The sequence below is a fragment of the Parus major genome, chromosome 4 (genome assembly GCF_001522545.3).
Source record: "Parus major isolate Abel chromosome 4, Parus_major1.1, whole genome shotgun sequence".
Taxonomy (NCBI): Eukaryota; Metazoa; Chordata; class Aves; order Passeriformes; family Paridae; genus Parus; species Parus major.
In genome coordinates this window covers 2,668,125-2,680,753 of record NC_031771.1, presented here as the reverse complement: position 1 = coordinate 2,680,753, position 12,629 = coordinate 2,668,125, and the positions used below count along the sequence as shown (strand labels likewise).

Genomic DNA, 12,629 nt, shown 5'->3' with positions numbered 1-12,629 from the left:
AGAGACAGCTTGGGAAGGAACGCTCCCAGCTACGGCCTCAGTAAATCCAGAAGTCTGGAGCCACTGCTGCCACAGGCTTTGGTACAATCATAACTGAAATGAAACTACCCCATAGCAGAAACTGTGTGTGATGTGTCTTCAGGAGAGGGCCACAGTTGATGCTTTCAGGTACCTGTTCAGCATTTTCTCAGCACTGGGCTGTGTGAATACAAAGGACTAAGGTAGGAAGAGCTCCAGGTGTTTTGGGTGTGTTGTAATATGAAGTCTGTGTTGTCATTGGAGGCTTTGAGCTATACAGGTCACCACATGGCAGTGCAAGTCCCTGCTTTGGTGGAGAAAGAAATCAAGAAAGACGATGGATCAGTCATTAAAAGGTTTGGCTTGGCAAGTTGAAGTGTTATTGCAAACAAATTAACAGTCACAGGAGTGGATTGCAGTGAGTGCCTGCAAAGCTTTATTTGCAGTGGTACTAAAGCAGTGACTAACCTAGCAACGGCGTGAAGAGCACACAAATAAAAGATTTAGCACACAACCTTGGTACAGGAGTTAATAAAAAGGCTTGTCTTCATTTGCAGGCCCCCAGGGCCAGGTATGGGAACATGCCCACATGCACATGGGGCAAATACAGGTTTATCAGTTTAGCAAAGTAGCACAGGGATGGATGGATGGATGGATGGATGGATGGATGGATGGATGGATGGATGGATGGATGGATGGATGGATGGATGGATGGATCATTCTGATGCCTTTCTCTCTTGTCCTAGAAATAAGAGGCAGCCACAGGGTGGTAAACAGGGTGGCTTTATATAAGGACCCTCAGGTGGGAAACGCTGAGGATGCACACTCTGCATGATGCATGCACAATCTTCATCAGTTTTGCAAATCAGCATATCTGACAAGAGCCCCCAGTTAAAAGCACACACAGTGAAGTAATGACTCCAGTTCTAATACCTCCTAAATCCCCCCCTTGGATGAGGCTTCAGCTCTTTTGCTAAAAATGTGTCCTATAGAGCTGATTTCAATCTTGGTTTCTAAGGAATACTAAGATAGCATAGGGGTCCTGGAATTTGATTTATCTTTCTGCCTACGAAAATGCTGAAGCTAAGTTACAATAATAGGCTACAAATATATGTGCAAAGAATGCAGAGAGTATATAAAAGAAAAGGGGTAGAGATCCGTAGGAGTTGGCTGTTGCACGTACTTACACATTGCAGTGCCTTCTCTCCAGCATGTGTAATCCTGCCTTGGAAAAGCCTAAAAATCCTCTCAGACCTCCAGAACTGTGGCCTTTCTAAGTCAGGTCTCTCTTCTTTTCGGTTCCAGGACAATACTAAGTAAAGCCAGCACACAGAAGAGGACCGTGATGAAGGACCGCTATGGAAAACACGTTCACATAGAAGAGCTGGAAGACACCCCAGAAGCGCTCCCCAGGGATGACCTCCAGCATGACCTCCAGCAGCTTCTTAGGCACTTCTGCCAAGAGGACTGGACACAGGAGGCCAAGTGAGAAGCTGCCGCCCCTGCACAGCGCCACGTGACCCCTCCCGTACGCAGCCGTCACCGTCCCCGGGTAGCAGAGTCGCCACTGCCACTCCTACCTGTGCAGCTGCAGTGAATTCATTTCTCCCCATCCCAAGTTTCATTTTGTGCTGTTCTGATTTTTCACCCTGTAAGCTAATTTGTGACCAAAGATAGCATCCTTCAGGCAGGATGGTTTATCCGCCACGCTGGCGCCCTGTCGGCGTCGCCACTTGTCCCTGTCCCTTCGCTCTGGCGCTCGCTTACTGACACGGCCCTTGCCCAGCAGACTTCATCGACAGGCCTCTTCCACTGACTGTGTACATGCACCGTACGAAGGACTTGACGTGTAAACTGTAAATAGCAGAGTATTTGAACTCACGAGACCGCAGAACACTCGCTGCCCGTCGGTGTCGTGGGTTACGGGGTGCAGTGACCCCGGGGAACGGCACCGCCCGGATTGCGAACGCTGACCGAGCCGGGAGGAAGCGCTGCAGAGCTACCGAGTACCAAGACTCGCTGTTCAGAGATCCGATCTAGGCAAAGGCTGCGAGAGGCAGGCGAAAGGCAGCTGTTCACGTGAATCACAGCTGACTGTGGCCATCAGTAGTGCACACACCTTCAGACAGCCACCGAAACATTTCCAAAAGAAAAAGAAAGGAATATTTCCCCACTAGGTACCCAAGTTGCTAGCAGCTCTACCTGTGGCATTAGAGCCTATAGATCCGGACCTGTGGCGGGGCGCGTTAAACAACCCTAACTCCGGTAGCTTCCCCTTCCCATCACCGCTTAGCCGACCTCACCGACCGACTGGGGGTGCTTCCTGCTGGCCACTGCACTGTAGATAACTACGGGACAAAGACTTAACCCACTATACAAGGAGAATAATTAATTCACCGTGTTTTATCGAGATTGCCTCTTAGCCGATACACGCATGCGGCATTTGAAGGTCAAAACCAAACCCTCCTAGAAACATGTCAGCTTCTTGGCCCTCTTAGCACTGAGCGAGCAGTTTTTATCTTCTGATCAAGTGTTTTTTAAAGAACAAGTGCTCACAATCCTTTGCAGCCGGTTTCTGTTCATATTTTGTTATGTAACTATATATTATATATATATATTTCTAAACCGACCCTCTGAAAACCACATTGGCATGTCTGCACTTTTATTTTCCAAAAGGGGAACATAGGGATCTGAAGTTTTGAGTGTTCTATACCTTAATATTTAATGGAGGGAGCTCTGTAGGGTTTTAGCATAACACACAAACACACCGACTTAATGCTTTTAAACAGCTCTTTGATTTTTTTTTAATAGTAGGCTCAACACCAGAGTAAAACCAACCCTCTGCTCTAGGAGCAATCCTTTGTCCAAGCTTATCTGGCCTTCTACAATTATAGGGTTCTTTGGGCTTTTTTTAACGACTCACTCAGTGCTCAGAACAAGGGCACTTCCTCATTAAGGTAATGATGCCAAAAGCATGGAAACATCTCTGGAGTTCTGGCTTCCTGTGGGCAGAACCACCCGAGGTGCCGTGCTGACACTTTTTGGGCAGGCAAGAAAGGAAACTGAAAGAAAAAAAAAAGTGTTTTGGCAGCCAAACCGAACGAGACCCGTGGCGAAACATCTCACAGCGCATCGTGGCTTCCTGACTGTCCGAGACAGCACAGGAGGGTCTTGAAGGATGGGGCTCTCAAGAAATGCATTTCTGTTGTGTTATTTGCGGTGCAGATGATGTTCTGTGTAACAGCATAATGGTTATTCACCTCTTATTTTGATTTTTTGCTGTGTTATCAGAGAACTTGAATACTGTGAGAAGAAGTGAATTTTAAGTTGACGAATCAGCATCTTGTTCCCATGGTGATAACACTAATTGAATATATCTATGAGGGCATGTATTAGTTAAAAATTAAAAACATACAACACTAACAATACATAGCTGCAATGTGTACAATGGCTGATTTAACTAAATAAAAATGTACAAGTGTTAAATGTAGCAACGGTGGCTCGCTGGCTTTTACTGTCACAGCTCCTCTCCCTCCTCCTTTTCCCATGACAGACAACCGTGTATGAACAAGTCCAACAATCAAACAAATCCAAGTCAAACCCACACAGAGCAAGCCAAAAAACCCACATGCCCCTCCAGCACACAGCTGTCCTGTGGGCCTGAGGACAAGCAGGGAAAACCAGACAGGGATAACTAATGGGGAATTACAGAGATGAGTGTGCCCAGGAGGGCATGGCAGTGGCAGGGAACAGAGGTAGGCTAGCACTGGCTTTTATATGTTTTTAAATCCCAGCCCAACCAGTTTCACCCAGCAATGTCAGTACTTCCAAAGAGAAACGCTATTTTGCTGAAAGACACTGGTCATTTCTCATTAATACCTAAAGTAAACACCTTGCCTTGAGTCACATTCTAAGTTAGTCATGCTTTCCACCTTGAGAAGCAAAAAGCTTTATTTTTTTATTTCTGTCTACAAATTATATGAACCAGAACCAGCTAAACTTTCTTCTAGTCTGAACACAACACAGCTCAACAATGAGTTTTACTGACATTTTGTTACGTCCTGCCTCTCTTCCCAGCAAACCCTGGAAGATGGCAGTGGGCCTTTGTGACCAGAGGCAGAGATCTGTTTATTAAATTCCACCACCCCTGACAACCTTACCGGTAGGAACCACCCAAGGGTGGTCGCTGTCTCCTTCCACTGATGACTTTATGCTTTCACTTAACAGTCCATGAAACTGGACTACAAGTGGTGGAGCATCCTGTGGGCGCTTCCTAGAAGATTCACAATGTGGAATTCAGTCAGCTGGAAAATACTGACAGACCAAATTCTCTGCTGACAGGTCATACCATAGATAATCAGTGGATTTTGTAGCTATTAGCTATTTACTCCACACACTACAGCCTATAACTTCAGGCCTTTGACAGTGGGAAACTCCCAAATCCAGTACATTATGACATTGCCTACTGTTCCCTACTGCCTGCCTCAGTTTATCTCCAAATGATCATTCTCTTTCCTGCACCTTACCTAAATTTTATCCCCAAAGCTTTACCTACATGTGCACTGTTGATCACCTCCGTTTACCTCACAATGTTCATTGTCTGCACTCTAGACTGCCTCAAATTTGCTCCAAAATTTTTCCCTGTCTGTCCACTACTTTTTAACTCATTTTTACCTCAAAACGTTCATTTGACGCAGAGAACAATTCCGATTTTATGGCCACGAGGAACGTTTCTCCCACAGGCAAACCCCTTGTCTCCCTCCATCTCCAGTTAGGGAAACACCAAACGAGCGCTTGGTGTCCTGAAAGCCGGGAAAAGAGAAGTTTTAGTGGGATTTGGAGCACGGAGTTTCCGCTCCCCTCACACGATCCCTGCGTTCGGGAACGGGAGAGGCTCGCGCGCCCCGCCCCGAGCCCTCCACGCGCCCCTGCGGGCGGGAGCGAGGCTCGCCCCCCGCTGCCCAATCAGCGCTGCGATCGCCTCACGGCACCCACCAATCACGAGCCAGCCAAGGGTATATAAGATCCGTTACCTGAGGCCGGAGTTCTGAATTGCCTGGTTTGGGGCCGCTGCTTCGTGCATCAGTGAGGTAAAATTATAGTTTATTAGCAGTTAATACGGTTAATTTGCCGTCATCTATTTATGATGTGTGGAAATTGCAGTGATGTTTCAGTGTGGGAGATGCTGGGGGGGCGGGTTCTCGGTGACCCCGGGTAAAGCCATGGCAAAGATGAGGATCTCGATCTCTGAGCTTGCCTTGGCATCCCAGAGCCTCTTTCCGTGCACATTATGAGGCGAATGTTTTCTAAATCCGTTGTTTACTGATATTTTTAATGTTGAATTAATGCATTTTGCTAATTTTGTGCCTTTTAAGCCTTAGGTGGCTTTTCCCGTGGGGCTGGTGGAGTGCCAAGGGTTGCTGTTGGCGCTGGGAGAGGCAATTGCCTTGCAAAACTTTTCTCTAAAACACATCTATATGAAATCTTTGAGTTTCTGCAATAAGAACTGGACTTACGCCCCCAGTAGAGAACTGGGGTGTGTTGGGCAGGGACTGGGAAGTGCACAGAGGTTTTTTCTGCAATAATTCCCCCAACCATCGGTTTCTCTCTGTTTGCAGCAGTAATTTCATTAACTAGAGCTGCATCACTGATGATATCCAAGCTGTTCTTTAGCACTGAGGGCACAAAAGGGAGCAGAACCTGGGTTCAGGCATGTTGAAGCAATGCCAGGAGAACATAAACCTCTCAGGAAACAGCATAATGTAATGTATTATATATGTATTTATTTCAGTCAGGTGCCTGCCACTGACTATGCAGCTATACTTAGTGAGATGACACACAGGTGATGCGCTGGGTTAATGTTAATTGTTGCCAGTTGGTTTCCATTAGGTTCAGGGGCAGTGGATCTGTACTAAAAAGCTGGAGCCCTGAACATTGTCTAGTGAGTGTCCTGACGCCCCTGATCTGATGCTGTGCTGTCACCAAGGCAGCTCATTCTTGTTTAAACTCTCTTGGAAAGCGCTGGAAGTACAAATAGGTGTATTGAACACGTGTGGGAAGTTTTGTGGCCCAAAGGAAAGCTTTAGGGGTGTGCAGCTTCTGAATGACACAGATATTTCAGGTTCCCACAGAAACCTGATGGGCCATGGTTCTGGGGCAGGAGTGTCAGGAATTTGGTGTATTCAGTGCCACCTTGAGAATTACTTTCTTTGAAGCTCCCAATATGAGTCTAAATTAAGAATCATTCCCCACTTGTGACCCCCAGAGGAGGACAAATGATATAGTTGAGGGGTTTTTCCCCCCCTGCTCTCTGCACTCCCTTGCTTTTTGCTGACACAAACGGAGCTTTTAAATCCCAGGAGCACAGGGTCTGCAGTGTTTTACAGTAACAGAGAGAGACATGACGGATTATCCTGTTCAGGGATGCCCACAAGGGACAGGTCAGCTAGGACAGCCCCTCCTGCCGTGCCTTTTCCTCTCTGGGAAGAGGAAAACCCACTTGGCTTTCCCATGCAGGGCTGCCTGAGGCTGTGAATTGCAATCTCCAGAGCATCCTCAGGCTCCAGGTTGTCATGGGATGAGTGGCAGCTTCAGGTAAAAGCCCTGCCTTAGCCTCATATTTTTGTCAACACTCAGAATGTAAGGAATCATTCTGGCTCACAAGTTTTAAGGATGGCAGATCAAGTCTGTTCAGACAATGACTTATTTACTAAGCAGAGAGGCGATAACAGGCAAATTAAAATTTGTAATGGCAAGATATAACCTTAAATCCAGAGTGTTCATGGTAGCTGGGGACAGCCCAAATGAGCCATTTCACTTGTGTCATTTACCAGTCTGTGTAGGTCAGGGTGTTCCTCACTCCCTGAGTCTCATAGGACAGAGGAGATGCAAATCAGGATCAGATTAAAGTTCTGGGAGTTAATTTCCAGTTGCAGTGGTTGGAGGAGTTTGACAGATGGGTCAGTGACTCCTTTCACTCTCATTCGTGCTTTAGTCCAGCATCCTTCAGTGAGGCTCAGCATTTGCCAAGAGCACCCAGCTGAGGGATCCAGGAGGATGCAGCTCTTGTTTTCAAGGAAGTAAGAGGAGGGGGTGCAGGATCTGGAAGGGGTTGTTTTCCAGGCAGGGAAAGAGAGGTATCAGGGGGAATTTTAGCTCCCAGCAGCTGTGTCAGTGCTGGATGGACTCGGGGCTGGTGAGAGCACACCTGGGGCACCCTGGAACACTTCAAATAAGCCAAGAAATGAACAGCAGAAGACTGGATAAAACAGACAATGGAGTTTCAACAAGAAGCAGGGAACTGGGATTTGACTTGGGGCATTGCCACATCAGTGCCACATCTCTGGGCATGAAATTGGGACTTGAACATGCCCAGAGTGCACTGTGGGTTCAAGGAACTGCTGAGTTGCATGATGAGTTGCAGCAGCCACTTGCCTCTGTGTAGAACCAGCTGTAACGCTGGCAGCTGCTTGTGAGCTGAGAAAAGAACATCAGGAGCCTGGAAACAGCTCCCAGAAATTTGTTTAAAAAAGTGGGATTGGCTTTTCCCCAAGTGTCTGAAAAACTCTTTTGGCTTTACTTTATAAATTGAGCACTGAAGTGCTTGTCAAGGTGTTGGCGTTTGCTTTAATGCATTTTTGGTGAGGTTTTGGTTCTGTGCTGTTGTTGGAGCTGCTGTTGGCTGAACAGGTGCCCCTGATTCCCCTGTAAGGACATGGCTTAGTTCACTGCTTCTCACAGCTTGTGGAGTAGATGGAATTCCAGTGGGACCTCCTAGATGGCTTGTGGTGCTCCCTAAAGGAGCATTTCTGCCTGCTGTGATGGTTCTGGTCCCGTATGGGCTGGTGTGAGAAGCTGAGGGTTTGCAGCAACAGGTTTGGAATGATGTTCCTGCGGCACAGACATCCCTCCCTGGCAGGTTATGGGGTTTGAGGCTTTGGGTAACAGTAACAAAGCACTGACAGGGTCTTCTTAGTTCTGCAGGGAGCAAAATACTTCACTGGAAAACCAGTCCAGGGATGTTGTGGCTTCAGAAAGAGCTCTGTGACCCTTTCCATGCCCTGTGCTGCACAGGAGGCCCTGGCACTCAAGAAGATCCATTGCTTGTTCTGAGGGGGCAGTGAACTGCTACAACATGCACTGAACAGAGGAAGTTGGATGTGAAGATTTGGGTCAATCTGGAAAGTTCCTCGTGCCTTAAGAATCATGGCAAGTGTAGCTCTAAAAACTCCAGATTAGGAATAACCCAAAGATGAACCAGTTCTCAACAAACTCAGCTTTCAAAGTTATTTTTCAAGATAAAACAAGATTGAAGTGAGCTTGGTGGGAAAGCCCCTGTGGAGCAAATCACCATGAAAATACCTGTGAGCAGGAAACACTGAGGAATTCCTGCTGCTCCTGATGTCCTGCTATTTTCAGGTAGTTTTTGTACGGAGTTGAAAGGCAGTTTTCTTGCCTCTGGTGAGCTGCAGCCACATCCCTATGGAAGAAGGAGGGCTGTGACCAAATGGGGTCTTGTTCTGGAGCAGTTTTCTGCTGCTCTCAGGAGAGGATGGTGCTGAGCTCTGTGAGCAAAGGGCAGAAGTAATCCTGGATATCTCCTGTCCAAAGTCCAGTGCCAAAGGATAGCTCACAAGCCGGGTCTGGCACCATGATGGGTCTGTTAAAATCATACAAATAATACAATAAGAACAAATAGCATCCTTTTCATGTCTGAAAGAGGTTTGAATAAAAATCCTGGAGGAGGATACTTATATATTTAATATGGCTGTCACCTCTCCTTTTTTTAAATGAAAAGCTCTATAATAAGCAATGAGAACAAATATGTGAAAGCCATGAGATTCTGACTTGCACAGCTGACTGAATTTTCCTTTTCTTCTCTCTTTCAGGACAGGAAAAATCATTTAATTCGACCCAACCCCACCTAAACCTGTGGTTTTGTCTGGGTTTGAGCAGCCAAACCCAAAACCCTCCTGCCCTGAAAACCTGCACAGGAGCACACCTGGTCCTGCACATGCCATGGGGTAAGTCAGGGGCACACATTTCCCTTCTCCTGTCTGTTGGGGTTAACTCTCCAGGAAATGTAAGCACAGCTCTACTGTTTAGTGGGATCTGGTTAAAACTCCATTTATCCTCCTGTTCAGGGATGCACGGTCCGAGGGATTGTACTGACTTGTGGATTCCAAGGACACCAGAAACAGGAGGGTGTGTGGTGCCAGAGCTGTGTCTCATCAGGCTGTGTTTCCCTCAGAGGACAGAGTCTCTGAGAAACTCATGGCAGTAATTTTTACAGGGGAAAAAATACTAGCAATTACTTTTGATCCATGGGGAATTTTCTTTGGAATTATCAAGCACAGAGGGTATCAATGGAGAGCATTTCTTCTGGCTCTTTTTCTGGTTTGTAATTTCTTTTTTGATTTAAATTAGTTTTGTGAGCTCCTGTTAAGGAAGCAACATGTCTTCACCTTGAAATGTGGGGTGGTTTTATTTGTTTAGGGCTTTTTTTTTGGTTTTGTTTCTTTTCCCCCCCAACTGAATAGTCTGTGTTGTTCTACACACTTTGCTTATGGGTCAGAGAAAGAAGTGAAATTACATCTTATTACCTTATATTTTTCCAAACATAAGTGGGATGTTGTCTTGCCATTCCCAAAACCATTCCAGGTATGTGGGAGTAGCTCAGAGACAGAAGAGTTCTCTGAGAAATTGCAGTATTTGAAAGGTTTAAGTATTAATAACAACTGTGCTGTCTTTTGGTTGCAAAGATTCAGTCCTACAGTCCCAGACAGATGAGGGAAAAAAGGAACTTCTCCTTACTCATGGAAGATCTTTTGTTTTTTCCTTGTGTAGCCTTTTAATTCTGCTGTATGACTTCCTGTCAAGTATCTTTCCAGAGAAAGCTGACAGAAATTGAGATTTAGAATTCAAATTTGGGTCTCCTCACTACAAAATCTTGCACAGCCTGAAGGACAGGGGTGTGGACAGCTCTCAGCAAGGTTATTTATTACTGTTAGGTCAGATTTCCCTCAGCTCTGGGCAGGGACCATGCCAAAGATCAGAGTCAGGGCCAAATTTAAGACTGATCCAGGTAAGGTCAGCGTTTACCTGTAGGTGTGAAAGGCAAGGAAAGTTTTGGGGGTAAAATCTGGGATAATTGTTAGCAGAGCAAATGTACATTTATAGGTAAATGGAGGAAGTCAGTAAAAGGTAAGGAATGTTTTTGGGGGGAAGCTGGAGGAGATCTCAGGTAGAGAAGAGCCAGATGGCCTTTTTGAGGAAAATGATTGTCAGTAAAATCTGAGGTAAACACCTAAGGGAGAGCATGAACATTTTGAGGTCAGTCCAGGTAATCCAGGTAGGGGAGTTATTGGGTTTGCTCTGAAGTAAGGTACAATGAATACTTGGGAGGTTAAAGCCTAGGAAAAATCTCTGTTTACACCTATTCCCTGATGTCATTTCACCTGCCTGAATTCCTTGCAGCTCCCAGCTGGGAGAACCTGGCATAACTTAGAGGGGACAGAGGTGACATTCTTTGGGCTGAGAACCTGCTGTAATTTAGAGGGGACCCAACATGTGTTTGTGTAGGAAAATGTGAGGGGATGTGGAGAGGAGCAAGTGGCATTTTGAGGGAATAGCTGTGGGGAGAGAAGGCTCATTTTGGGGTGAAAATGAGGAAGTCAATAGTATACAGGAAAGAAAATCTGTGAGGTGAAACATGGGATAATCTTGAGGGTAGAGAGTGATCAATTTATTGTAAAAATAGAGGTAATGAGTAAGGAAGGGAAATTTATGGGGGATAAGCTTGAGGTGCTTTCTGGGGGCGAGAATGAATATTTAGAGGGAAAGACAATGTAATCAGCAGTGTCACAGAGGGAATCATTTGGGAGTAAACTTGAGGTACTCTATATTGACAGAGAGTGGAGATGTTGAGGGGGAAATGAGCTCATCAGAGGTGGACAGAGGGAATATTTTTGGGGGTAAAATCTGGGGCAATCCCTAGGGGAGAGAATGAACATCTCAAGGTAAATGGAGGTAATAAGTAACACAAAGGTAGTGATATACTGGAGTGTCAATCTTGAAATAATTTCTAGGGTAGAGAATAATTATTTTGAGGTAAAACTGAGGTAAATCAAAAGTGGAGGCAGGTAGGGAAAACCTTGGTGAGATTTGTGATACCCTCTAGCAGAGTAAATGAAAATTTACACCTAATGAGGTGGTCATTAGCAGATGGGCATGGAAAAATTTGGGATTAAAACTTGAGGTTGTGTGGGGAGAGAAGGAGCATTGTGAGGTCAAATGAGGTAGTGAATAGTAACAGGTAGGAAAAATCTGGGGTGCTGAGTCTGTAAAGAAAGAAGAGGTTGAGGCAAACTGAGGTAATCAGTAGTGTGCTGGTAAGGTGAAGTTTTGGCTTTAAAATTTGAGATCATCTGTAAGGAACAAAGAACATTTGGGGGAATTACCTGAAGTAATCTGTAAGGGACCGGAGAAATATTTTAGGGATTAGATAAATAGTGTGGGGGGTTGGGTGGTAAAATCTAAGTCATCCATAGGGGGGACAAGATTAACATTTTGAGGGTAAAACCTGAGGTAATTTTTAAGGGACTGAATGAACACTTTGAGGTAAAAGGAGGTTGTCTTTGGTGAACATGTCAGCACAATCTTGGGGTAAAACTTGAGCTGCTCTGTGAAATCCAGTGAATATTTTGGGGGTGGGAAATGTCAGGCCATGTGTAGGAGTCAGTCCTGATCTGTTCCCTCTGCAGCAGAGGGGAATAATTCCTCCCTGGAGAGCCCCGTGCTGGCAGAGGGGTCACACACAAAGCCCAGCTTTTCTGCTGTGCTCAGTCCAGCAATCTCTGGATGTCACAGCTCCCCACGCCGGGTCTGTCCCGTTACCGTGCTCAAACAGGGTTTAACCACCTGGGCCCAGGCTGTGTTGGCACAGAGTGGGGCCAGAGGTGAAGGTCAATCCAAAACAAACCCTGCTGGACCTCTCAACCCCAGGGTAAGTTCTGCTAAGTGAGGGAATAAAAATACATCAGCATGGAACCAAGAGCATTAATGAGGTTCCTGGGAATCCATTACATTGTTTTCTTAGAACCCTTAACAGGTTTTGAAGCTTTTTATGGCAGCAATGCATTTCTTCCTTTGGATTATTCACTCTGTAGGCTTTGGGCTTTATTGGGGTTTAAACTCCCTCGTGTGGCCCTGGCACTGCTCAGGAGCTGGGAGGAGAAGCAGAGCCCGAGCTCCTGGCAGGTGCAGGTGTTTCCCCCCAGACTGGACAGGTGGGATCTGCTTTGGGTCCTTCCTTAGGGAACCTGCTGGAAGCAGAGAAGCCTAAGCCCAGATCTCCACGCTGTGGGTGGGGCTGTGGAATGTAAACCAGCACAAATGGATACTCCAAAATGAACCATGAGAGAACAGGACCAAATAAGGGTCACTGTCACTATGGGAAGGCAAAAGGAATTGCACCTGTGGCCCAGAATTCCATGCTGAGGCTGGAATAGCCTCACAGTGCCTCATGGAGCGTGGATATTCCCGTGTGGAGCTGCTGCTTTTACACCAGGTTTGTCAGGAGCCAGCAAACATCCATCCAGAGAAGTCCAGTG

General features: G+C 46.2%; 1 protein-coding gene and 2 long non-coding RNA genes across 7 annotated transcripts in view; 2 read left to right on the top strand and 1 right to left on the bottom strand.

Moving 5' to 3' along the window:
* ANK2 (ankyrin 2) overlaps positions 1-3,508 on the top strand; it is a 180,308-nt gene extending 176,800 nt beyond the window's left edge. For all 5 annotated transcript variants that reach the window (XM_033513406.1, XM_033513410.1, XM_033513408.1 and 2 more), the window contains 2 exons: positions 283-374; positions 1,324-3,508. In XM_033513406.1, coding sequence (XP_033369297.1) covers positions 283-374; positions 1,324-1,507 — 276 coding nt within the window. In that variant the 3' untranslated portion in view covers positions 1,508-3,508. The remainder of the gene's footprint in view (positions 1-282; positions 375-1,323) is intronic.
* On the bottom strand, positions 2,816-4,926 carry LOC107203149. Its single transcript, XR_001521023.1, has 2 exons — positions 4,693-4,926; positions 2,816-4,291 (listed from the first exon to the last, which is right to left on the bottom strand). It is a non-coding gene; the product is annotated as an uncharacterized LOC107203149 (long non-coding RNA).
* Positions 4,927-5,077: 151 nt separating this feature from the next.
* Positions 5,078-12,623, top strand: LOC107202666. The gene is made up of 3 exons (XR_001520784.1): positions 5,078-5,108; positions 7,994-8,436; positions 8,907-12,623. It is a non-coding gene; the product is annotated as an uncharacterized LOC107202666 (long non-coding RNA).
* The last annotated feature ends 6 nt before the right edge of the window (positions 12,624-12,629 follow it).